The sequence below is a fragment of the Halichoerus grypus genome, chromosome 8 (genome assembly GCF_964656455.1).
Source record: "Halichoerus grypus chromosome 8, mHalGry1.hap1.1, whole genome shotgun sequence".
NCBI lineage: Eukaryota > Metazoa > Chordata > Mammalia > Carnivora > Phocidae > Halichoerus > Halichoerus grypus.
The window spans coordinates 68,302,751-68,329,982 of NC_135719.1; the positions used below are offsets into that span (position 1 = coordinate 68,302,751).

The 27,232-nt window shown below is 39.3% G+C and overlaps 1 protein-coding gene across 4 annotated transcripts in view; it reads left to right on the top strand.

The window, feature by feature from the left end:
• TP53BP1 (tumor protein p53 binding protein 1) overlaps window positions 1–27,232 on the top strand; it is a 94,771-nt gene that overhangs the window by 5,428 nt on the left and 62,111 nt on the right. For all 4 annotated transcript variants that reach the window (XR_004925826.2, XM_036120003.2, XM_036120005.2 and 1 more), the window contains exons 2-6: window positions 17,432–17,621; window positions 18,197–18,381; window positions 18,587–18,680; window positions 18,924–19,008; window positions 26,806–26,936. Coding sequence is in view for 3 of the 4 variants with exons in the window: in XM_036120003.2 (XP_035975896.1) it covers window positions 17,615–17,621; window positions 18,197–18,381; window positions 18,587–18,680; window positions 18,924–19,008; window positions 26,806–26,936 (502 nt within the window). In the remaining variant the exon portion in view is untranslated. The remainder of the gene's footprint in view (window positions 1–17,431; window positions 17,622–18,196; window positions 18,382–18,586; window positions 18,681–18,923; window positions 19,009–26,805; window positions 26,937–27,232) is intronic.

Genomic DNA, 27,232 nt, shown 5'->3' on the forward strand with positions numbered 1-27,232 from the left:
GACCCTGAGATCCTGATCTGAGCCAAAACCAAGAGTCGAACGCTTAACCGACTGAGCCACCCAGGCACCCCATCCCTCAGTTATTCTTATACTTTCTGTTTAGGCTGTCTCTTTTTCCTTGGATGCTTTGGTTCACCTTCATTCTCATTTAGTGATTTATTTACTTTACCCTTTTGATTTACTTTGTTTATAGAACAAGTTTCCATCTTGTTCCACAAAGGATTTAAGGAGTATTACCAAACTCAAACACAGGTGCTTCTATGAAACTGACTTCCGCAGTTGCCAACTCTGTGCTTTAGTTTTCTTTTCGGTAAAATTATAGTAATTGTATCCCACCTTATTGTTATTTTGAGAATTAAGTGGGACAATCTCTTAAATATGCTTAGAACAATGTCTGGAATTCATTTACTTATTCATTCAGTCAGTAGTATTTATTGAGCACTTACTGTGTGCTAGCACACACAGTACACAAAGACCCCTGCTCTTGTGGAGCTTACATTCTAGTGGGGGAGAAAGATAATAAATAGTAAAGAGGTAAATGATATAGTATGTCGGAAAAAGATTAGTGCTGTGGCAAAAAAGAAGGTATGGTAAGGGTGACTCAGAATGCTGATGGGGGCTGTGGTGATGGGGAAGAATGGTGAAGGGATAGGAAAGGTTGCAGGTTTCTTTTCTTTTTTTTTTTAAGATTTTATTTATTTATTTGTCAGAGAGAGAGAGAGAGCACAAGCAGGGGGAGCAAGAGGCAGAGGGAGAAGCAGGCTCCCTGCCAAGCAAGGAGCCAGAAGTGGGACTAGATCCCAGGACCCTGGGATCACAACCCAAGCCAAAGGCAGATGCTCAACTGACTGAGCCCCCCAGGCATCCCGAGGTTGCAGTTTTAAATGGGCTAGGTCTTATTGAGAATATGAAACTTGAGCAGACTTGAAGAAAGTAAGGGAGATAGCCGCTTGGATATCTGGCAGAAGAGTCTTGTAGAAAGAGAGGATGGCTAATACAAAGTAGCAGTGTGCCTGGTACATCCAAGGAATATCTGGAGCCCATGGTTGCTGGAGTGGAGGAGTAAGAGAAAGAAGAATAAGAGATGAGACCAGGGGGATAGTAGGGACCAAATCACATAGGGCCTTCCTTTAAGAAAAAAAAAAAAGATTTTATTTATTTATTTAATTATTCGAGAGAGAGAAGGGTAGGAAAAATGGGTGGAGGGGCAGAGGGAGAGGGAGAAGCAGACTCTCTACTGAGCAGGGAGCCCAACGTGGGGCTCCATCCCAGGACCCTGGGATCATGACCTGAACAGAAGGCAGACTCTTAACCAACTGAGCCACCCAGGCACTCCCCCTTTTTTAAGATTTATTTATTTTAGAGAGAGAGAGCACATGAGTGAGCATGGGGGTCGGGGAAGGAGGGGCAAAGGGAGAGGGAGAGAGAGAATCTCAAGCAGACTCCCCACTGAGTGTGGAGCCTGAGACAGGGCTCGATCTCACAACCCTGAGATCATGACCTGAGCCGAAATCGAAAGTCAGACGCTTAACTGACTGAGCTACGCAGGCACCCCCATAGGGCCTTCCTTATAGGCATTGTTGGACTTTGGTTTTTTCTCTGAGTGAAACGGGGAACGTATGCAAGCTTTCAAACAGGAGTTATGTGGTTTGACTTAGATTTTTATAGGATCACTTTGGCTGCTGTGTTGAGAATAGACTGTAGATGTTGTAAGGGTTACGGTGGGAAGTCCCTCAGGGATCTTGCCGTAATCTGGGTGAGCAATGATGTAACTCAGACTAGAGTGATGTCAGTGGAGATGGTAAGAATCGGTGAGATTCTAGACACACAGTATTTTGAAGGTAGAGCCAATGTGATTTCCTGTCTGATCAAATGAAGAATGAGAGAGAAATAGAATAATGACTCCAAAGATAAACCAAAAACTTGAAAAAAAGTTACTTATAGGAGGAGAGAAGAAGCAGACTGTGAGGCAGCCAGGGATAGGAGGTAGACTTTTAAAAATTTAATTTATTTTGTAGATTTGACTTTGAAATATAAATGTTTTAGAGCAGTATGAACCAAAATTAACTCAAAATGACCAATCTGACAAATAACTTGATTCAGAGTATATTTTTTGAATCTACACGTCAATAAAGAAAGATAACCCAATTATAAAGTGGGCAATTTGAGTGGATTGCCACAAGAGAAGATGCACAAATGGCCAATAAGTACAGGAAAAAGTGTTTATCCTTAGTCCTAGAGAAATACAAATTAAAACCACAGTGCACTATCACTTAACATCCACAAAATGGCAAAAGTTAAAAGACCTATAATACCAAATGTTAGCAAGATCGTGGAACAAATAGAACTCTTATACACTGTTAATAGTAGTATAAAATGTGGTAACCACTTTAGAAAACTATTTGTAAGTTTCTTATAAAATTAAACAAATACCTATCCTATGACCTAGTAGTTCCACTCCTGGACATTTACCCAAGAGAAATGAAAACACATGTGTTCACAAAAAAACTTGTGATGGCTGTTCATAAGAACTTTATTCATAATAGCCCCACACTGGAAAAAACCCAAATGTCCACTAGTAGGAGAATGGATAAACAAATTGTGGTATCTTCATGCAATATAAAGATTAAAAAAAACTATAAATGTACACACATAGATAAAAAATAAAAAACATCATTCTGAACAAAAGAAACAAAATACGAACGAATATTGTTAGTTGGTCTCCTGGGGAACTAATGCCAAGACCTAATTAGATGTGCAAGAGAGGGGCGCCTCAGCTCCTCAGTGCCTCAGTCGGTTGGGCGTCTGCCTTCGGCTTAGGTCATGATCCCAGGGTCCTGGGATTGAGCCCCGTGTTGGGCTCCCTGCTCAACGGGGAGCCTGCTTCTCCCTCTGCCTGCAGCTCCCCCTGCTTGTGCTCTCTCTCTCTCTGACAAATAAATAAATAAAATCTTTAAAAAAAAAGATGTGCAAGAGATTTATCTGGGGAGTATATTGGTTATCTTTCGATTCACAACAAATCAACCCAAAACTTAGCAGCTTAAAATAGCAAATATTTATTATCTCACATAGTTTTTAAAGATCTGAAACCGAGGAGCAAATTAGTTGAGTGGTTTTGGCTTAGGATTTCTCATGAGGTTGTGGTCAAGTTGTTGGTTGAGTTTATAGTAACCTGAAGGCATGACTGAGGCTGGATATCTGCTTCCAGTATGGCTCACTCACGTGGCTATTGGCAGGAAGCCTCAGTTCCTCACCACGTAGGCCTCTCCCTAGGTCTACATGGCAGCTGGCTTCTCTCAGAGCAAGTGAGCAAAGAGAGAAGAAGGAGGGAGCCGCAATGATGTTGGAAGTTAGACACCATTACTTCTCTCTTATTCTATTTATTAAAAGCAAGCCACTAAGTCTAGTCCACTCTCAAGAGGAGGGAAATAGGCTCTGCCTTTTGAAGGGAGTGTCAATGAATTTATGGATATATTTTAAACCACTACAGGGAGGGACCAGGAAAAGACAGAGAGAGCCTTCAGACCAAGGTATAGGTCTGACATCTGTGGAAGGAGAGAAGGAAGGAATAAATCTTTGAATGGAAGAGTCTTGTCCTACAGCATGGTTCCAAGAAAGGTTTGGGCTGATGAAGAACCTTTAAGTCAGGGGGGTGGGCAAAATGGGTGAAAGGGTTAATTGAATAGCGATGGATGGTAACCAGACTTTTGTGGTGATCAATTTGTAGTGTATACAAATATTGAATTATTGGGGTGCCTGTCTGGCTCAGTGGGTAGAACATGTGACTCTTGATATAGGGGTTGGGAGTTCAAGTCCCAAGTTGGGTGTAGAGATTACTTAAAAATAAAATCTTAAAAAAAAACCCCAAATATTGAATTATTACGTTGTATACCTGAAACTAATATGTCATACACCAATTTTACCTTCAAAAATGTGAGCAAATCTATTGGTTTAATGTACCCATTAACCTAAGACCTAATGTTAAATTAGGAATATTAAAATTGACCTGAAGAACAGGTCCTAGCAAGAAAAAAAATTCAATAAATTTTTTATCTCAAAAAATTGTCTTCAATCGGGCGCCTGGGTGGCTCAGTTGGTTAAGCGACTGCCTTCGGCTCAGGTCATGATCCTGGAGTCCCGGGATCGAGTCCCACATCGGGCTCCCTGCTCAGCAGGGAGTCTGCTTCTCCCTCTGACCCTCCCCCTTCTCATGCTCTCTCTATCTCATTCTCTCTCTCAAATAAATAAATAAAATCTTAAAAAAAAGAATTGTCTTCAAGTCAAAGGCACTTGTTGGAGGCATCTTGCACATCACAGCATTGGGCCTGCTTTTGTAGCCCTGCTGTGCTCTGTCATTGGCTGGGATCAGCCTGCAGAAAGTGTGGCTTTGGTGCAAATGTGGTTGTAGACCCAGAGTGGCAGCAGGTGGGGTCATTAGTTATTGATGTTCCCTGAAAGCAGATTTCAGTGGTGTGTTTTCATGGTTGCTACAAGTACATACTGCATGGATAAGTTTATGTGAAATTCCAGAATGGGCAAAACTAATCTACAGTGATAGAAAGCAAGTAAGTGGTTGCTTGGGGCTGGGGAGGGTGTGAGAATTAATTGCAAAGAGGCACAAGGGAACTTTTTGGGGTGGTGAAAATGTTCTATATTTGATTGTAGTGGTGGCTACACACACAAACACACACACATGTTTGTTGAACTCATTAAAATGCTACACTTAAAATGGGCACATTTTATTGTACATAAATGATATATAAAGTTTACTAAAAAACACAATGAGATACTACTTTACCATGACAATACCAAATGTTAGGGAGATGTGGAACACCTGAATTTCTCACATGTTGTTAGTGGGAGTATAAAATTATACAACTTTTTAGAAAGTTTGGCAGTTTCTTACAAAGTTAAGCAAATACCTATCCTGTGACCCAGATGTTCCACTCTTAGATATCAACACAAGAGAAATGAACACATATGTTCATGAAAGATCTATTTATGAATATTGACAGCAGCTTTATTTATAACAGTCTTAAAATAACCCAAATATCCATCAATAGGAGAACTGATAAGCAAAATGTGGAAAATATATACAATAGAATACTACTGAGCAGTAAAAAAGAATGAACTACGGATGCATGCAATGACTTGGATGAATCTCAAAACTGTTATGTTGAGTGAAAGAAGCTGAATATAAAAGACTACATACTAGGACGCCTGGGTGGCTCAGTCAGTTAAGCATCTGCCTTCAGCTCAGGTCATGATCCCAGGGTCCTGGGATTGAGTTCCTCATGGGGTTCCCTGCTCAGCAGGGAGCCTCCTTCTCCCTCTGTTCCTTACACTGCTTGTGCTCTCTCTCTCAAATAAATAAAATCTTAAAAAAAAGACTACATACTAGATGATTCCATTTACATTAAAATTATTAAACAGGAAAAGCTAATCTATGATGGTAGAAATCAGAATATGGTTGCCATGAAAGTATGGTTGCCACTCTCTGAAGAAAATATTTTATATCTTGATTGATACATAGGTTTCACAGATGTGTGCATTTGTCAAAACTCATCACATTATACAAGTAAGAGCTGTAGATTTCATTGTATTTAATCTCAATAAAAAAATCAAATAGTCACTAAAAATAAAAAACAAAATGAAATAAATTAACCTCACTGTATTAAATTAGTAAAATTATTTCAAATGACTCTAAAATACAACAATTTAACTGTACTTTTTCCAAAAATTTTTGTTGTAAAATACACGTAAAATTTACCATTATAGCCAATTTTTTTCCATTATAGCCAATTTTAAGTGTATGGTTCAGTGATACTAAATACATTCATAATATTGTGCAACCATCACCACCATCCATCTCTATTCCTCTTTTTATCTTGTAAAACAGAAACTATACCTGTTAAGTAACAACTCCCTATTCCTCCTCCCCCCAGATCCTGGTAGCCACCATTCCACTTTCTGTCTCTATGCTTTTGACTACTCTAGATAATTATATAAAGTGTATAAGTACCTCATATATGTGGAATCATACAGTATTTGTCTTTTTGTGATTGGCTTATTTCCCTTAGCATAATGTCTTCAAGATTCATCCATGTTGTAGCTTAAGACTTAACTGTACATTTTTAATGAGATGTACCCTAAGGAAAAAAAATAAACTGCAAAGAAATGTTAAAGTTTTTTCATTAGTTGTCTCAGTAATAATTTTCGTTATTTTTTTCTGAAATAAATTATATATATACAGAGAGAGAGACAGAGAGAGAGAACAGAATAAAGCAAATTATGTTAACGTTATCAGGAACCAAGATGTTGATCATAAGAGAGATACAAATATAAAATCAAGAAACTTGGGTAAAATCCCTGAAATCCTAAAATTTAATTGGAAAAAGCAAAACAATGACCAATCCAATGTTAGCAATAAGCTTCCCAACCATCCAAATTGTGGTCTCTAAATGTCATTTACTACTAAAATGAACAAAGGCTTCTTAAAGAAGCATCTGATTCCAGATCTGGAGCAGGAAATGGACAAGATGAACCTGGAACATCTTATTACAACAGAAAACAAGAAATCTACTAAAGACCACTGGAATCATGTCAAAAGGACTCTGGAGCTAATCTGAAGGGATTTCCACAGTCCAAAGATGTGATGATATGCATTTCAAAATGAGCAATAACTTCAATGTCTTGAATATACTAAATGTGTTAAAATCCATGACTTCATAGTGAGACTAAAAACAAAAATCTCATTGGTCAGGGGCACCTGGGTGGCTCAGTCAGTTAAGCATCTGCCTATGGCTCAGGTCATGATCCCGGGGTGGAGCCCCACGTTGGGCTCCTTGCTCAGCAGGGAGCCTGCTTCTCCCTCTCCTTCTGCCATTCCTCTGGCTTGTGCTCTCTGGCTTGCTCTATCTCGCTGTGAAATAAATAAAATCTTAAAAAAAAAAAGACTAAAAAAAAATCTCATTGGTCATCTTTGGAGTATGCTAAGGACTCTCATCATTTGGAGAACTATTCTCTATTACGTAGAGAACCTCAAGTCATTAATTTGAAAACTAGCAAATCAAAAGAAAGAATCAAGCATTTATTCTGTCTTTCCTTAGGTAATCAAATATTTGATGAAGGAAAGGTTCTTATTTATAAAAGAATTCCAGCTAATAAATGAAGACAGTATGTTATAATTAGAGTATCACTATTTTGCAGCTCTTAGTGAAATAATGCACCTAGGTAATGATTACCAATGACTGCTAAACTATCAAGTAAAAAGATAGTAACATTTGAGCCTGTTTATCAATTGTAACAAAGCAAAAATACATTCGACCAGGTGTTATATGTCTCCTGATAAGATGCAACAGGAAGAAACTAATGATGTACTATATGTTGGCTAATCGAATTTAAATTAAAAAAAGATGCAATAGGAAGTAAGTGATAGCACTCACGAAGTATTCTTGCCAAAAAAGAAAAAATGGAGCATAAATCGTAACAACTCTATATCTAACTGTCCATTTATAGGAAATAAGAGATAAAGAAATATGACAGATGACACCATGGGGATGCAATAAAAAAAATCCACAGTGCTGGAAATTTTACAGAACAAATGATGAAACAAATGTTTCATCAACAAATATATAAATTTCAGGAAATGGGGCACCTGGGTGGCTCAGTCGTTAAGCGTCTGCCTTTGGCTCAGGTCATGATCCCAGGACCCTGGGATCGAGCCCCGCATTGGGCTCCTTGCTCACGGGAGCCTGCTTCTCCCTCTGTCTGCTGCTCCCCTTGCTTGTGTGCGCTCTCTCTCTTTCTCTCTGACAAATAAATAAAATCTTAAAAAAAAAAAGAACTTATAAACTCAACACCAAAAAAACCAAATAATCCAATTTAAAAAATGGGGAGAAGTCATGAACAGACATTTCTCCAAAAAAGACATATAGATGGCCAACAGACACATGAAAAGATGTTCAACATCACTCATCAACAGGAAAATGCAAATCAAAACCACAATGAGATATCACCTCACACCTGTCAGAATGACTAAAATAAAAAACACAAGAAACAGGGGCTCCTGGGTGGCTCAGATGGTTAAGTGTCTGCCTTCGGCTCAGGTCATGATCCCAGGATCCTGGGATCGAGTCCTGCATCAGGCTCCCTGCTAGGTGGGGAGCCTGCTTCTCCCTCTGCCTCTGCCTCTCTCTCTCTCTCTCTCTCTGACTCTCATGAATAAATAAATAAAACATAAAAAAAAAAAAAAACCACAAGAAACAAGTGTTGATGAGGATGTGGAGAAAAAGGAACCCTCATGCCCGGTTGGTGGGAATACAAACTGGTACAGCCACTGTGGAAAACAGTATGGAGGTTTCTCAAAAAACTAAAAATAGAACTATCATATGATCCAGTAATTCCACTGCTGGGTATTTACCTAAAGAATACGAAACACTAACTTGAAAAGATATATGCACCCCTATGTTTAATGCAGCATTATTTACAATAGCCAAATCATAGAAGCAGCCCAAGTGTCCATCGATAGATGAATGGATAAAGAAGTATATATATACAATGGACTATTATCTGGCCATAAGAAAGAATGAAATCTTGCTGTTTGCAACAATATAGATGGAGCTAGAGAATATAATGCTAAGCTAAATAAGTCAGTTGGAGAAAGACAAATACCATATGATTTCACTCATATGTGGAATTTAAGAAATAAAAGAATAGGAAAAAAGAGACAAACCACAAAAACCGACTCATAACTATAGAGAACAAACAGTTATCAGAGAGGAGGTGGGAGGGGAGATGGAAATAGGTGAAGGCGATTAAGAGTACACATCTTGAGGGGCACCTGGGTGGCTCAGTCGTTAAGCGTCTGCCTTTGGCTCAGGTCATGATCCCGGGGTCCTGGGATTGAGCCCTGCATCGGGCTCCCTACTCGGCAGGAAGCCTGCTTCTCCCTCTCCCACTCCCCCCGCTTGTGTTCCCTCTCTCACTGTGTCTCTCTCTGTCAAATAAATAAAAAAATCTTAAAAAAAAAAGTACACATCTTGATGAGCACTGAGTAACATACAGAATTGTTGAATCACTATATCGTACACCTGAAACGAATTTAACACTGGATGTTAACTATACTGGAATTAAAAGAATAATTAAAGGGGTGCCTGGGTGGCTCCGTCGATTAAGCATCCGACTCTTGGTTTCAGCTCAGGTCATGATCTCAGGGATGTGAGATGGAGCCCTGTGCTGGGCTCTACCCTCAGTGCGGTCTGCATGAGATTCTTTCCTCCTCCCTCTCCCGCCCCCTCTGACCCTCCTCCTCCACCCCTCAAATAAATAAAATATTTAAAAATAATAATAATTTTTAAAAAGTACAGAGGGGAGATGGGTGAAGTAACCTAGAATGGAATGAAGGGCGATATGGCATAGTGATATGGGGAGTAGGATACAAAATCGGCACCATGTATATGATTTTATATATACACACCCTTACCTCAGAGGAGGAGTAAACATTTCATGGTTCAGCCACTCATGGGTGAATAGGAATCAGCATGGTGTCCTTGGCCACTGAAGTGTTTTATTTTCTTCTTATATTTCTCAGCTCCAGAACATTCTCCCCATTGGGACTTAAGAGTTCAGGAATAGCTATTTTTTTTCATTTTTGTTTTAATCTGCAAGATGACTTTTCTCATCTTCTACCATCCTGGTTCTCATTCCTGGAAGTTTCCAAAGGCTCTAAGAATATTCCTTTTCTTGCTCTCATCCTATTCCTATGTTGGATGCAGGTAAACTTTTCTTGTAGTTTTGGTTAGTACCACCCCTGCTCAGCTCCAATCTTGGATAATTTGGTACTGTTGCAGGATTGCAGGTTCTTGTCTCACGGAGTCGAAGACTGAATCTCGCAGACAGAAAAGGGTGAAGTGAAGTGAAGTTTATTAAGTGAAGGTGAGAGCAGAAAGGAAAGAAAAAACTCTCTAGAGTGTGAGGGGTCCCGAGTGGGTTGCCACTGAGGGTTTTTAGGACCGGTCTTTTATTGAAAATCTGACCAGAAAGCTTGTGGCCTTGAGATTCTTGTGCTGTCTTAGTTTGAGCAGGGACTATTGATCCCCTTACTGACTTACTCCTTTGAGGTCTGGTCATTTTCTGTGATTACATTGTAGCCGCCGAAGAAAAATACGCCCTAACATCCGGGGCCAGGTGGTCTGGTCTATTCCCTTCTCTGTCTTAGCACTTCTGCCTGCCAGGAATAGTTTCTGAGCCTAGTCAGGGGTTATCTCTCTCTCTCCCTATCTCTCCCTGCCTATACCTTAACCCTTTCCTAACTTCAGTACCACTCAATTTTCTTCTTTCTTCCTTCCTTCCTTCCTTTCTTTCTTTCTTTTTCTCTTTCACATCAAGATCAGGAAAATAACATTGATTCAATACTATTATATGATCTACAGACCTTATTCAGCTTTCATCCATGCTTCCATTAGAGTTCTTTATGGCAGAAGGAAAAACAAGTTCTTGTCCAGGGTTCGGTTCTGGATTACAAATTGCATTTGATGGTTTTGAGTCTTATCTCATTAATCTGCTCAAATCTGAATCAGTTCCTCAATCTTTTTTTGTCATTCTTGATCTTGGCACATCTCTCTCTCTCTCTCTGTTTCCTATGTCTCTCTTTGAAGACTATGGGCTGGTTATTTGTATAGCATCTATCAATTTAGGCTTATCTGATATCTCCTCAGGGTCAGATTCAGGTATTGAATTTTTGGCAGGAATACAATTAAAGTGACATTATGTCCTTCTCAGTGCATCATATCAAGTGACCCATAATGGTATTTTACCCCATTACTGGTTATGTTAACTGGAATCACTTGGTTAGGTTGGTGAATGCCAAATTTTTTTCACTGCAAACATACTACTTTCTGTTTGTAATAATTCAATACATTTTAGGGAGATACTTTGAGACTATGTAAATACCCTCTTTTCCACCACATTGCTAGTTTTATTTTTCAGATTTTATTTATTTATTTGAGAGAGAGAGAGAGCATGAGAGGGGAGATGTCAGAGGGAGAAGCAGACTCACCGCTGAGCAGGAAGCCCAGGATCCTGGGGTCATGACCTGAGCCGAAGGCAGTTGCTTAACCAACTGAGCCACCCAGGTACCCCACATTGCTAGTTTTAGCATGAATGACATTTATTTATTTTAAGTCATCTTTATTGTGAAATATAACACACATAAAAATGAATAAAATGTAAATATACAAAGGTATGAATTATAAATTGTATACCTGTTATTGCCCCTGGTAATAAAAATAGGACATTTCCAAGCACCTCACTTGCCTCTTAAAGAGTTAAAACCCCGTTACCCTTTCTAAAATTAACCCCTAGTCCTGACTTTTATTGCAATCATATAGTTTCTTTGTTATTATTATTTTTTATGATCTAGGTGTACATCTTTAAATACTGAAATTTAGTGTTGTCTCATTAAAAAACTTTTTTTTTTTTTAAGAGGGAGGGGTTGGTGGGGGCAGGGCAGAGGGAGAGGGAGAGAGAGAATCCCAAGCAGGCTCCATGCCCATGGCAGAGCTGACTTGGGGCTCCATTCCACAACCCCAACATCACGACCTGAGCCAAAATCAAGAGTTGGATGCTTAACTGACTGAGCCACCCAGGTGCCCTCATTAAAGAGCTTTTAAAATAGGGAACTTTTAAAATAGTCGGTTAAGTCGCCTCAGGTCATGATCCCAGGGTCCTGGGATGGAGCCCCGCATCATCACATCATCGGGCTCCCTGCTCAGCAGGGAGCCTGCTTCTCCCTCTGCCTGCCATTCCCCCTGCTTGTGCTCTCTCTCTCTCTCACAAATAAATAAAATCTTTAAAAAAACTTTTAAAATTGTAGTACAATACATATAACATAAACGTTACCACTTTAAACATTTTTTTAAAAAGATTTTACTAAAAGATTTTATTTTTTTTAATTTTTATTTTTTTTAGATTTATTTATTTATTTGACAGAGACAGAGAGAGCAGGAACACAAGCAGGGGGAGTGGGAGAGGGAGAAGCAGGCTTCCCACAGAGCAGGGAGCCCGATGTGGGGCTCGATCCCAGGACCCTGGGATCATGACCTGAGCCGAAGGCAGACACTGAATGACTGAGCCACCCAGGCGCCCCAAAAGATTTTATCTTTTTTTAAGTAATCTCTACACCCAATGTGGGGCTGGAGCTCACAACCCCAAGATCAAGAATCGCATGCTCCCCCAACTGAGCCAGCCAGGCACCCCCATTTGAAATTTTTAAGCATACAGTGCAGTAGCATTAAGTACATTCACCTTGTGCAACCATCACCACCATACATCTCCAGAACTCTTTCATCTTCCCAAACTGCCACTCTGTACCCATTAAACAATAACTCCCCTTTTCCTCCTTCCCCACAACTTCCAGAAACCACTATTCTACTTCAATTTCTACGAGTTTGCCTACTCTAGGTACATCATGTGAGTGGAATCATACAATATTTGTCTTTTTATGTCTGGCTTATTTCACTTCGCAGAATGTTTTCAAGTTCCATCCATGTTGTGGCAGGTTGGTACCACTCTAAATTCTCATCCTGTAGTACCGGATTCCAGGGAGTTATGGATTGGAAAGAAAGCTGAGAGGGAGCAGAGCCAGGAACTCTGGAATCACAGAATAGGAATTTGAAAGAGGAGGGAATCAGCAACACCATCCTACACTGTAAAGGTCAAAGCTAATGAGGTGATTTGACAAGAAATTGTCAGAATCGGTTATTGACAAACCTTTTCAGAGTAACTGCTTTGTGCTTGGATTTGTGCTAGGTACTAGGTTTATGGAGGCTGAAGTCAGATTGCAAAGGATTACAGAATTACTGGTATGGAGAGAGAGGAGTTTGGAGGGAAGGAAAACAGAAAGCCTGGGAGCTTGATGGAGAAGTAAAATGGAAAGGAGATGCTACCGGGACATGGATATTTGAATACTTTTGGAAAAAGAGGAATAAACCAGGGGAAGGATGGCAAATCTCCATCAGTATTCAGATAGGCAAGGACTCCACTCCTCCCCCCTCACCCCCAACCCCCATACCACAACTTTCTGTTTCTGTTTCCAAGTAAGTGGCTCCTAGTGGAGTTAAACTCTTCAGATTAAATTTGACAAGGTAAAAGGCAGAAAATACTAATAGTTATATTAATATTAGTATATATATAATATAAATTAGTATATATATTATATAGAATACTAATACTTATGTTAGTATGGTATATATAATATTATTCAGCCTTAAAAGGGTAGGAAATTCTGACACATGCTTTCAAAATTACAATATGAATGAATCTTGAGGACATTATGCTAAACGAAATAAGCCAGACACAAAAGGACAACTATTGTATGATTCCATTTATATGAGGTACTTAGAGTTGTCAAATTCATAGAGACGGAAAGTAGCATGATGGTTACCAGGGGCTGGTGGGAGGGCGGATGGGGGAGTAGGTATTTAATGGGTACAGAGTTTTAGTTTGGGAAGATGAAAAAATTCTGGGGATGGATGGTGGTGATGGTTGCATAACAATGTGAATATACTGGGATGCCTGGGTGGCTCAGTCCATTAAGCGTCAGGTCATGATCCGAGGGTCCTGGGATTGAGTCCCACATCGGGCTCACTGCTTCTCCTTCTGCTCCCCCTGCTTGTGCTCGCTTGCTCTTTCTCTCTCTCTCTGACAAATGAATAAATAAAATCTTTAATAAACAATGTGAATGTACTTAATTCCACTGAACCATACTCTTAAAAATGGCTAAAACAGTAAATGTCATGTTATATATATTTTACCACAATAAAAAATAATTGAGTAGGAGTATTATGGCAAAATGTTAACAATGTGTGAATCTAGGTGAAAAGGTTTATGAGAGATCATTTTACTATTTTTTATTATAATTTTTGCAAGTTTTCTGTTGCTCTGAAATTTTTTTCACAATAAAAAGTTTACTTAAAATGAACAGGAGGCAGTCATATAACCAGTGGGCTTGCTTCCACTGCTGGGGTCGCAGGTACCAAGTCTGTCAGTCTCGTGTTAGGAAGTTAATATAGTATCATAGGCAAGTATTGAGTACCTTAAGCAATTTGCTTTCACATTTTAATTATATCATACCTCTTTGTTGACTTAACTGCTTCATAAGGATGTGGATTTGACAACTTTTCAACTTCTCTGTTTTCTTCATATTATTTTAATTATGAATTCCTAGAACACTAGGGACTGTGTTCAGATTCTGACTCTTGCTAGCTCTAAGACATTATGCGAATTATTTCATCTCTCTACATTTTAGTGTCCTCATCTGTAAACCTCAGAGAGTATGAAGCTTTTAGGTGGGAGAATGAATGGAAAACAGAGCACAATACCTGCCGCATAGTAAAAATGTAATACATGTTATTAGTTAATTATATCATTGGTATATGCCTGGACATGATTGTATAGGTCCAAGTGCAACAGAAGGCATCCTAGGGGTCAGAATCAACTATATGTTAAATATAAGTCAAAATGTAATACTTTAGGGGCGCCTGGGTGGCTCAGTCTTTAAGTGTCTGCCTTCGGCTCAGGTCATGATCCCAGGGTCCTGGGATCGAGCCCTGCATTGGGCTCCCTGCTCAGCAGGAAGCCTGCTTCTCCCTCTCCCACTCCCCCTGCTTGTGTTCCCTCTCTCGCTGTCTCTCTGTCAAATAAATAAATAAAATCTTTAAAAAAATGTAATACTTGAATATTGCAGCTTAAAAGGGATATATAATAGTTTTTTATTAAATTCAGTACTTGTCATATCCTCAGTAAAGTTCTCTGCCACTGAACGCCCAAACTGAGTTTCCAAAAGCAAATTTAAAGGTTGGTGAATAGTGTCTGTGAGGTAGGATTAAACCATCCGAGGTTCTTTTGCTTAGAGAAGTATGTAATAAGATCTCAGAAAAAGACTAAGTATATAGCACTTATATTTATTGTTTGATTGGTTGAAATAAATTATAGGATAACTGAACCAGATGAGATGATTCCAGGCTTATGAAAATTTATCCAGGTTTTAAAATTACCGATTAAAGACAATGTGAGAGGAAATGGCTTTAAGCTCTAGAATAAAGGATTTAGGTTAGATGCTTAGAAGAAAAATCTCTGAAAATGAGGTTTATTAAACTTTAAAATGAGTTAACATAAAGTCTGATGGGATTTTCTTGTCTTTAGAGGTAAATTAGATTTCTGTCTGAGGTGGCGTAGGTAAAGATGCACCTGCAGGTAGGTAGCCCTGCTGATGGGCTTTTGCACCTTAGAGTCAATGAAGGTCTTTGGCTCACCTAACCACAATCAGTCACAGTCTCAGCGGGTAACCATCCTGCTTGCATTTTCTAATCTTTCTGGGTAATTTAATGATTAATTTAATTGTTACACTAGCTACCAAGGAATTCACAGATTTTTGGGTTTTTCTTGACAGAGAGAGCACACGCATGCTTGCACGGGGGTGCGGGGAGTGGAGGGGCAGAGAGAGAATCTTAAGCAGGCTTAAGTAGTGGTGGCTTAAGCAGGCTCCAGGCCCAGTGCGGAGCCCCGAGGTGGGGCTAGATCTCACAACCCTGAGATCATGACCTGAGCCGAAATCAAAAGTTGGAGGTGAACCCACTGAGCCACCCAGGCACCCCTCACAGTTTTTCTTCACAGTTTTATTTGGTAATGGGAATGGCTCAGCCTTGCTTATTTATTTATTTATTTATTTATTTATAGTCATGTTTATTGAGGTTCAGTTTACCCTTTTTTAGTGCACAGTTTTGTGAGTTTTGACAAACATACGGTTGCTTTTCAAATAATCAAGAGGGCCTATTTATTTGTCTTGCTTGGGGAGGGGAAATGCAATAGCAGGGCAGAAAAGAGCAAACATATAGTGACTTTTGGGGTATTTTTATGGGAATCGAGGTCAATATTTGCTCACAGTAGGAACTGGTTGGTTGAGCCCTCACAAATGAGCAGATGAATTCACTTAGTCTACCTAGTGTTGTTAATATCAACCTGCCCTGGTCCTTTTAGAATTAAATTTATTTGGTCACTGGTCTTCTGCAGCATTAGGAGTGGAGGAAAGGAGGAGTCAATTATAAATGATTTCAAGATTAAGAAGTGGGATGTGTCTCTGTGTGTTCTATTGCATTTTTGTTCCACTAGTAAAACATTCCGGGGACCCTAATTATATCCTAGTTACAGCAACAATAGATTCTAGATTTTTCAGGACAGTTTCATTTCAAACATTCTGTCCTTTTGTTTCTGTAAGTTAAGTATACTCACATGACATGCTTTGCTTGTTGGCTTAAAAAATGTGATCACTGTAATTTATAACAGCAGGGAGAAGACTGGTTTATAGGAAGCTCTACTTCCTCTTAGCCTATATGAAGTGCTAAATTGGGCATAGACAGGATTGGAGGATCATGGTTGGGCTGTACCTAAGTCATTCTGAGCCTGGGGTACAGAGAAAGAACTACCTCCTATTGAATGCCTACTGTGTATATGCTTGGCAGTGTGTTAGGCGCTTTCCCTTTTGACAGCCTCTCTGGCTAGAATTCCGTTCCAGATCCAACCACCACTTAAATAAAACAAAACACATACTCCTCATGGTGTCTAGTTAATTAATACAAGTCACAGCTGCCACACCCTCTGTAAGACCCTGACACCATAATTAGGTTCATAGACTCTCAAGGTTTGGAGGGATCTTTGAGGTCATCTACTTAAAGGGGTGGCAGCTGTTCTCTTCACCATGGAGTCTGAGAATCACTGTGCTCAATTCTCTCAAGGGGAAGTGCAAAAAAATGTCTGGGGCTATCCTCTCCTTGGGTTTCAAGTTCATGTAAAGATAGGACAATGATGGGCAAATGTGAAGCTCGAACTATGTTCCATACTGGAAAGGGCAATGGGGGAAAAAAAAAAAAGCTTTACTGGCCCTTCAGACAATGTAAAGGAAACACAAACAAACCCCAAACTGGCGGAGACTTAATGTGAGGCCCTTGAATTCAGTTAGAGGCCCACATAAAGGGATCCTGATGGACACAGGTAAAACCCAAAGCATCCTCCCTTTCTTCACTTTGAACAGCTCTGAAGTACTAGGCATCCTGGATCCTCTTTGCCTTTTTATTAGAAAGCGGGGGAACCCTCTCCTTTTCTACGGAAGAGGGTGAGAGATGGGGTCTCCAGGTGCAGGAACGATAGAAAACAGGTCTTTTCTCCTGTGTCTGAGTAGTACAAACAATTGTCCTAGAGGCAGGGGAATATATTTCACGCCCTCTCAAGGTCCCTTCGGTTCAAGGATACTGTCATTCTCTGGCTGTACTAGGGGGAGGGCCTGCAACGTCCATGCTGCCATGGAAACACGCCGCGGTGTTCCTTTTTCTTACGTGGGGCGGGGCACTCTGCCTCAGTCACCAATCATCCACAGGGTTTCTTGAGTGGCGGGCAGCCGCAGCGAATGGGCGAGCCGATACTGCGTGACGCGACGGGAAAAGGGGGAGTTCGCGGCCGGCGGCGGCGGTGGCTACAGCGGCGACCTGGGGATCGAGCTGGAGGGAGCTGGGGAGTGTGCAGGGACGTCTAGCTCCAGCGCGAGTGATCTCCCGCCGGGATGCCTGGTACTGTTTGTAGAAAAGTGGGGGTGCAGTGAGCTCTGAAGGCTTGGGTTTCGGGTCTGAAGGGATGGCTGACCGGAGGGGGCGGGGTGGCAAGCATGGCGGCGGTGACGGGGAAAGGGTTGGAGGGCCCTGAGGAGGGGGTGGGGAAGCAGTAGCTGGGAAGGCTGGGTGGTCTTGAGGAAACGTAAAGGGTTGTGGGTGTTCTGGCGAACAGAGATTACAAAGCAGCCTTTTGGGGGGCCATAGAGGTGCCAGAAGGACGTAGGGAGAGTTGTGGGGGATGGAAAAAGAGGCGGGGAGAGAAGAGGTGAGGAAGGAGAGGAAAGGGTGTCTACGGGGAAGGTGATGGAAAAGAGGGAGAGAAGGATTGGGAGGCTGATAGTAAATAACGAGGGAATCAGGCCTTGGGAGGTATGATAGGAAAGTGCTTGCAGCGATTATAAATATAATCTAATTGGAGCCCTAGACTGGCCCCCTTTCCTAGCTCTTGCACTTCCGCCCCATTATTTAAGCTCAAAGTGCGTGAGGAAGGCTAGTAGGTTACACCGAACTGATCTTTTGTTATTTCATTCCAGGGGAGCAGATGGACCCTACTGGAAGTCAGTTGGATTCAGATTTCTCTCAGCAAGATACTCCTTGCCTGATAATTGAAGATTCTCAGCCTGAAAGCCAGGTTCTAGAAGATGATTCTGGTTCTCACTTCAGTATGCTATCCCGACACCTTCCTAATCTGCAGACACACAAAGAGAACCCTGTGTTGGTGAGTGATACCTTGTTTGGAAATGACTGAGGAAAAATTCTTTTTCATCTAATCAGGATTAATCTGCAAACATAAGTACTTAGGCGATCACTATCTTTTGGATTAAAATTGGTTGGAAAAATGAAATCAACACATTCACAAAAAGTATGCCTCATTTTGGGTTATTTCATATATAGTGGGGATATTAAGTATGTATATTTTCTAGGATGTTGTGTCCAATCCTGAACAAACAGCTGGAGAAGAACAAGGAGATAGTAATAGTGGGTTCAATGAGCATCTGAAAGAAAACAAAGCTGCAGGTGAGGTGTTTAAAGCTATTGGTCCCTTTTGCAAGAGTGCTCTTGTTGGAGCTGGGTGGATCCAAACATGTGGTTTGGTAAATGTACATAAGGAGGTTTAGCACAGTATCTGGTGCATAGTAGGCACTCAAAAAGTTGATTTTTTAATGTAGCTGATTAGATTGGTATTGTCTACATTTCTGAACTTGTATTGAAGTTTGGTGGTAAATGCCTTTTATACTAATATCCAGTTATTTTTTTCAGAACCTATGGATTCTTCTCATTTGGACTCATGTAGTTCCATCAGTCAGGTCATTGAACAGTTACCTCAGCCAAACAGGACAAGCAGGTATACTAGTGTTGGCAGGAATTTATTTAAATTTATTAATGGATCAATTCTTTTATTTGTCCTTATTACCTTATCCCAAGGATAAAAGGATTAATCTTATTTTTGTGAATTAGAAAGTGGGATTTGAGAATTGTATTAACTAGTACATTAGTACTGATAGCTAGAATCTCTTTTTTGAAGGTAATAACATTTTTTACACCTGTATTATTTCAAATTGTGATCTGTCTCGTGCAGGTAAAACAAAATAAGCATTCTTCATTCTTAGCATAGATATGACTTAATCAGTAGGAAATCATCAAAAAATATTTAGATATGTATTATTAAAACTGTCTGGCATGCTTTCTACCTACCAACTAAATTACCTTACCAGTTTTAGACCCAGAATGTTTAATTCATACCCTAAAACAGTGTTGAATTTTTACTTTGTCTTATGTGTAGTTTTACCTTGTCCATTTATTGAGTTTATCCTCTGTTAGGCACTAGATTGGATGTTTGATATATAGTCCCATTTAATTTCATCCTTAAAGCCGCTATACTGTGAAGACATTATATTATTTCCATTACATAGAGGGGGGAACACTGATGGGTGAAAAAGTTAAATAACTTGCTGTAGCATACATTGCTTGTAAGTGACAGCTGAGCTTTGAACCCTCCTGACTCAAGTGCCTTCTCTTTCTTTTTTACTATTCACTGCTTCTTAGTCTTCTGCCTAAAATCTAAGATCAAAAGCGAACTTAGACAACCTCACAGGCCTTGTGGTGGCATAGTAGAAAAGGCAGCAGTCAGGGAGGAGAATGTTAGGTTGAGGTGGTGAAAGAGTATGGTTTTATCTAAAAAAAAAAGTCCTTTTTTTTTTGCATTCTATTTAATACTCTGCACATAAATTTTTTCTCCCAAATCATCAGTTGGATACTTTAGAAAAACTACAAATTGGTGGGCTTATTTTGGCCTGCAGGTGGGTTCTGTTTGGCCCACACTTGGTTGTAAAATATATTTAAGTTAATTGATAGAATTTTAAAATGGGGAAATTTTACATGAACTTGGATTTTCAGCTTCTGGCATTACTAGTCCAGAGGTAATACAGCTGTTGTATTATTGCTAATAATTGGCTGGAGCTGTTAATAGCAGCTAACCTCTGCTTAGATGGGCATGACTGCTATGGTCTGTCATAGACCCTATAATTCACTGTTGACTATTGTACATGGACACTAATATGAAGCCAAGTATTCATTTATTGTAGTGCTTTTGCTTTTCTTCTTAGCCACTTCACTCATTTATGTTAGCTTGTTTTGCCTTTTTTTTTTTTAAAGATTTTATTTATTTATATGACAGAGACACAGCAAGAGAGGAACACAAGCAGGGGGAGTGGGAGAGGGAGAAGCAGGCTTCCCATGGAGCAGGGAGCCCGATGCGGGGCTCTTATCCTAGGACCCTGGGATCATGACCTGAGCCGAAGGCAGATGCCTAACGACTGAGCCAGTCAGGCGCCCCTTTGTTTTGCTTTCTATAGGCATTTAAGTTTATGGTACTTCTTTAGGAACATGTGCTTTGCTTATGTGTTTGTGTCCTGTTGGTTTGAACCGGGGGGACAGGAAGTGTGCATACCCCTTATTGTAAATGAAGCAGTGCTGTTAGAGAAGTCCCATGCTACTTTTCCCTTTTTGTATCAATGTGTTGCCCTTTCTCTAAAAAACAAATAAACAAAACACCTTGAATGCTTACATTCAATAAATGTGTAGGCACTGTGGCAGGTGTTTTAAAGGTCCTTTGCCATCATGGAGCTTATAATTTAATAGGGAAACGTTAAATCATTACATAAGTAGCTATGTAGTTACAATTGTGATCATTGCAAAGAAGGAAGAAAAATATAATATATAACCTAATCTGTGTGATAGGGGTAAGCGTCTCTAAGGAATGTGATCTAAACTATAAATATGAATTTGTTAGCCATAGTTGAGGGGCTGGGGAAGAGTGTGGCATGTAGGAGGAGGAGCTTTCTAGACAGGGAATTGAAAGTGCAAAGGCCATGAATCTAGAAAGGATTTGGAGTTGATTTCAAGAGAATGAAAGCTCTTCAGAGTACATGTATGTTGATTTTTTTAATGTTGTCTTTATTCATTAATGGAAGTATTTTGAAAAAAGCTGCTTGTGAACTTTTCTACATAAAATTCCAAAAAAATCTTCCTCTCATATCTAGTGTTCAGTTGATGTAAGCCGATGATCCTAAACATGAAGCATCCTAAAATATACTAAAGAACTATAGATTGTCTTATTTCCCTGTTAAACATCTTATTTTATTTTTTTTAAAGATTTTATTTTTAAGTAATTTCTACACCCAGCATGGGACTCGAACTCACAACCCCAAGATCGAGTTGCATGCTCCACCAACTGAGCCAGCCAGGTGCCCCTCCCTGTTAAACATTCTAAAAAATTGAGATGATTATAGGTTCACATGCAGTTTTAAGAAATAATACTTAGAGATCCTTTGTAAACTTTGCCCAGTTTCCCAAATGGTAATGTTTTGAAAAACAATAGTACAAAATAGTATAAAATCATAACCAGGGTATCAGTGATAAAATCCACTGAATGTATTCAGGTTTCCCTAGTTTCACTTGTATTCGAGTGTGTGAAATTTTTATAAAGTCTAGTTATCTGTGTATCTACTACTAGGGTCAACATGCTGAATGGTTCCAGCACTACAAGGATTCCTAGCGCTATCCTTTTATAACCATTAGTGAATCCCTGGTGATCACTAATTAAGACTGTCCTTCGTTTGTGATATTTTGTCATTTCAAAATGTTATGTAAATGGGACTACATTATGTAACCTTTCGGAGTAGGCTTTTTTCGATCCACTGCTGGGAGATGTGTCCCAGTTGTCGCACTCCTTTTCATTGCCGAGTAGTGTTCCGTGGTATGGATATGCCACAGCCTAACCTTTACCTGTTGAAGGAAATCTGGGTTGATCTGGTTTTTGGCTATTACAAATAAAGCTGCTTTGAACATTTGCATGCTAGTCTTTGTGTGAACCTAAGTCTTCATATCTGGGATAAATGGCCAGGTGGGCAGTTGCATGTTAGTTTTTTTAAGAAACTGCCAAACTGTTTTCTAGAGTGGCTGTATCATTTTATGGTTTAACTAGCAGTGTAAGGATCCAGTCTCTCTTCATTCTCACCAGTATTTGGTGGTGTCACTATTTTTTATTATGGCCATTCTGATAAGTGTGCAGTGATAATCTCATTTTAATTTGCATTTCCCTAGTGGCAAATAATGTTGAACAGCTTTTCATGTGCTTATTTGCCATCTGTACATCCTTTTCAAGGAAATGTCTGTTCATATCTTCTGTCCATTTTCTAATTGGATTTTTAAAAATTGTGTTTTGAGAGTTCTTTATATATTTTAGATATTAGTCCCTTCGTAGGATATGTGGTTTGCAAATATTTTCCCTCACTTGATAGCTTGTCTTTTCATCTTCTTCAGAGGGTTTTTCGCAGAACAGGTTTTTAATTTTGATGAGACCTGTCAAATATTTTTAACAGAGTAATATAAATAAGTTATTTAAAAAAGAGCTTATGGGGCATCTGGGTAGCTCAGTCGGTTAAGTGTCTGACCTTGATTTCAACTCAGGTCTCCATCTCAGGATCTCAGGGTCATGAGTTCAGGCCCCATGTTGGGCTCCATGCTGGGTGTGGAGCCTACTTAAATAAAATAAAAAAATAAAAAGCAGAAGAGCTTATAATGAAAAGCAAGGTCCTTTTCCATCCTTGGTCCCCTTTCACAGAGGCAACCGTTTAAGTGTGTTTTAACTTCTTTGAGAGGTTATCTTCCTAGCACTCAATGCTATTGTAAAGCTAACACCATTATACTGCCATTTCTTGTTTTGTCAAATTAAGACAATTGAATTCCATAATGAAAGATGAAGATTTAACTCAAAACACTCCCAATTTTTTATAATAATTATTTTAGTTCTTTTATTGGCTACTTTTGTATTTCTAAATAATGTACTTAAACCTTTGTTTTCTTTTCCATCAGTTTTAGACAGTGGGAAAAAATTTAATGTCAGTAATATTTTTTTTGTCTGTAATCTGATTTATTTCAGGCCTTTTCAGATTCATCTAATGTTCTACAAATATTTATTGGGTATTTCCTTTATACCAAGCACTGTTGAATTTTGGAGATGAAAAGGCTCAGAAGAAATAAAAATCAGACCTTAATATAGCTTACATTCTTGTATGAGATATAGCAATACATAATAAGTAAATGGTATGTTAGACACTGATAAGAGCTGAAGAGAAAAATACAGCAGAGAAGGGCATAGGAAATGTCAGAGGAGCTCCAGGTTTAGATAGGGTGACGACTTAGGGAATGCTTCACTGATGTGACATTTGATTAAAAGTTCTTAAGTGAGGTCTGCTGTTATCTGGGATAAGTGCAGTCCATGCATAGAGAACAGCAAGTGCAAAGGCCCTCAGGTAGGAGTGTGTCTGGAATATTTGAGAAATGGCAAGGAGGTTAGTGTGGCTGGAGTAGAGTGATGGAGAGAAGTGGGGGAAGAGGTCAAAGAAGTAAAGGGGGAACCAGAATATGTAAGGCCTTACAGGACAGTGTAAGGAATTCAGCTGTTCCTCTTAATGAGATAGGAAGGCGTTTAAGGGTTTTGAACAGAGAAATGACATCATCTGACTTAAGATTTTGGGGCACCTGGGTGGCTCAGTTGGTTAAGTGACTGCCTTCAGCTCAGGTCATGATCCTGGAGTCCCGGGATCGAGTCCTGCATTGGGTTTCCTGCTCAGCAGGAAGTCTGCTTCTCCCTGTGACCGTCCTCCCTTTCATGCTCTCTGTCTCTCATTCTCTCTCTCTCAAATAAATAAATAAATCTTAAAAAAAAAAAAAAGGATTTTAACAGGATCACTCTGGCTGCTGGATTAAGAATAGACTGAAGAGTGTATAATTTTTATTTGTTGATTATGCCTTGTTAAAGTTGGAGATAAAAACTAAAAGTAGCCATTTAACTAAAAGAGGAGAATAGACTGAAGGGGGAGCAAGGGTAGAGGCAGGAAGACCAACTAGGAGACTACTGTATTTATTTATTTTAAAAGATTTATTTATTTTAGAGAGAGTGAGAGTGTGCATGCACACGAGTGGGAGGGGGAGAGGGAGAGAGAACCCCAAGCAGACTCCGCACTGAACTTGGAGCCTGGAGTGGGGCTTGACCCCGTGACCCTGTGATCATGACCTGAGCCCAAACCAAGAGTCAGACGCTCGACCAGCTGTGCCACCCAGGCGCCCTCTGAAATAATTTAGGCAACATATGCCTTTGGCTAGACCAAAGTAGAAGTGGATCAGGATTGGTGAGATTCTGGGTTTTTTGATTGGATATGGAGTATGAGGGAAAGGGAGGTAACAATGATACCACATTTTTGGTTTCAGCACTGGAAGAATGGAGTTGCTGCTAGAGGAGATGAACAGGAGTACAGGAGAAGGTCAGGTTTAGATGTATTGAGGTTGAGCTGCCTTTTCATTGGACAGTTTGAGGCAATTGTTGGCAAATCTGGATGGAACTCGGGGAAGGTCTAACTGGAGGTTTAAATTGCAGAGTCATAAGTATGTGGATGATATTCAAAGCTGAGTCTGGATAAGATCATTAAGGAGGTGAGTAAAGGTGGAGAAGAGCTCCAAGGACTCACTGAGCCTACCAGCATTTAGAGGTCAGGGAGGGACATGAAGCAAAACCACCAAAAGAGACTGAGGAAGAGCCAAAGTATGTGGTTTGTGTTGTGTTTCATTGCTCTTCTACATTTTGTCATGTTTGCTCTTGGACTTTCTTTCCCTATATTTCCCAAGGTTATGTAACTGGTCTTCCTGGTTATAGGTAATGTTCTATTTTATTTTTGTGAAAATCTTTACTTAGTCCCTTTTCCTTGGATGATGTACCCCAGCTTTGCAAATTTATGTTTTTACCTCTCTATGCTCATTATAGTTATGCTTAGTAGTCTTTGTATGAAACATTAAATGTGTAGACAGTTTCAAGGAAGCGAAAAATGTTACCTGTAATTCTGCCACCCAGAGGCTAATTGCTGTAAACATTTTGGCATATTTTCCCTCTTTTGTGTGTGTACTTGATATGTACATAGTTGACATGTGTAAAGTAAAAGTGTTTGCTGACCTTTTTGCTTAATAACATGGAATTTTTCCTGTGACAGTTAAAACTCTTAATAAAATTTTCCCCAAGTTTTTTATTTTAAAAGTTTAAACCCACAGAAAAGATGAAAGGATATTACACATTTGTTCTCTCTGTGTATGTGTATACACACACACATATATAAATGTATGTATGTAAAATACACGTTTTGGGGGGCTGGATTGTTTGAAATAAGTTGCAGACATCATAGTTACCCTTAAATGCTTTAGCATTCATCTCTTAAGAATAATACATTATCTTATATAATCATAATACCAATATCACACGTAAGAAAATACTAATTGCAAAATACCTAGTAAAATAGTTCCTATTCACATTTTCACAGTTGTATCAGATGTCAAAATATATTTTATAATAAACATTGTCTCAATATATTTATTTATCTATTTAGTTATCCAGGATCCAATCCAGGTTTTTTACACATTGTATTTGGTTTTTTCAAACATTTTTAATAGCTGCATAATATATAATTTTATGGATTAGTAAGTTATTTATTTCCCTAGTGCTGGCCTTATAGGTATTTCTTAATCACAGTAAACATTAGAAACAAGTTTGTACAAGGATCTTTCCACATTTCAAATTATTTCTTGAAATTATTGGGTTATAAACATTTTTTAGAGCTTTTTTTTAGAAATACGTTTCCAAATTGTTCTCCAGAAAGGTTCTTTTAGTTTATAGCAAACTAGTTTAGTGTCATAAATAGTATATGATAATGCTTATCTCACCTCAGATTTGGGCAACACTGAAAGCAGTACAGTATTTACAATTTTTTTTTTTTCTAATTTGATGGGCAACAGCTGGTTTCTGTTTTTCTACATGTTTAAAGATACTTGTATTTCTTTTTTTATGAGTTGTCTGTTCATTGATGTCTTAGGGTTCTTCATATGAATTCCTTATATTCTGTGGACACTGTTCTTCTGTTATATTTGTTGCAGTATTTTTTCCTAATCGTTGTCTTTTACTTTTGTTTATAATATTTTTTGACCTGTAATGTTAACTTCCTTTATTTTTTTATTTTTTTTAAATTTTATTTTATTATGTTATGTTAATCACCATACATTACATCGTTAGTTTTTGATGTAGTGTTCCATGATTCATTGTTTGCGTATATAACTTCCTTTAAATATACGGGCCTCTTACCAGAATGTTATTCAGGCAGTCTGATTCTATATATGTACTCTAAGATTTTTTTACTAAAATATTTTTGTGAAGTGTGTCTGGTTCAGTTGATGTCATTTTTGAGGCCCTTCAGTGCACATCTAATGCATATCTTATCATGTCACTTGTCAGTAATTCTCTTGAGGGTAAGATTTTTCTCTCCCTGCTTATATTTTTTCAGAGAAAGGTAAAATTCCAAGTATGTTTGTTCCTTTCTTCTGTTAAGTATTTGTGCTATTTAATTCTGCACAGTGTTTTTTGAGTTGCTATCAGGTGCTTTCTGTAGAAAGAAGCACTAATGGGGGCCACGCTTTTTACTTTTTTCAAATTTGCTTAAGATGTTGGTGTGTAGGGTGTCACAATAAATTTCTAAAGGTGCTTTGAGCGAAGTGTCTGAACCTATCTGGGAACACATGATTGTGTCTTTCTGCCGTTTAGTGTTTTGGGAATTTCAGTGGAATCTGCTCCTCCCGTGGGGGAAGAAAAGGAAGAAGACGTGGAAGAGAAGGAGGAGGAAAAGGAAGAAGATACTAGAGATGATACTATCACACACTCCCTTGGTGCTGAAGGTAGCTTTATGCCTTTTTCTGGATAGTAGATTTTTGTAAGTCCCTTTAACACAAGCGTGTAGATACCTAAATTTCTCTTTATCGGTGGGGCGCCTGGGTGGCTCGGTTTGCTGAACGTCTGCCTTCGGCTCAGGTCATGATCCCAGAGTCCCGGGATTGAGCCCCACGTTGGGCTCCCTGGTCTGTGGGGAGTCTGCTTCTTCCTTTCCCTCTGCCCCTCCCCCTGCTCCTTTTTGCTCGCTCTCTCACCCTCTCAAATAAATGAATAAAATCTTAAAAAATAAATCTCTCTTTAT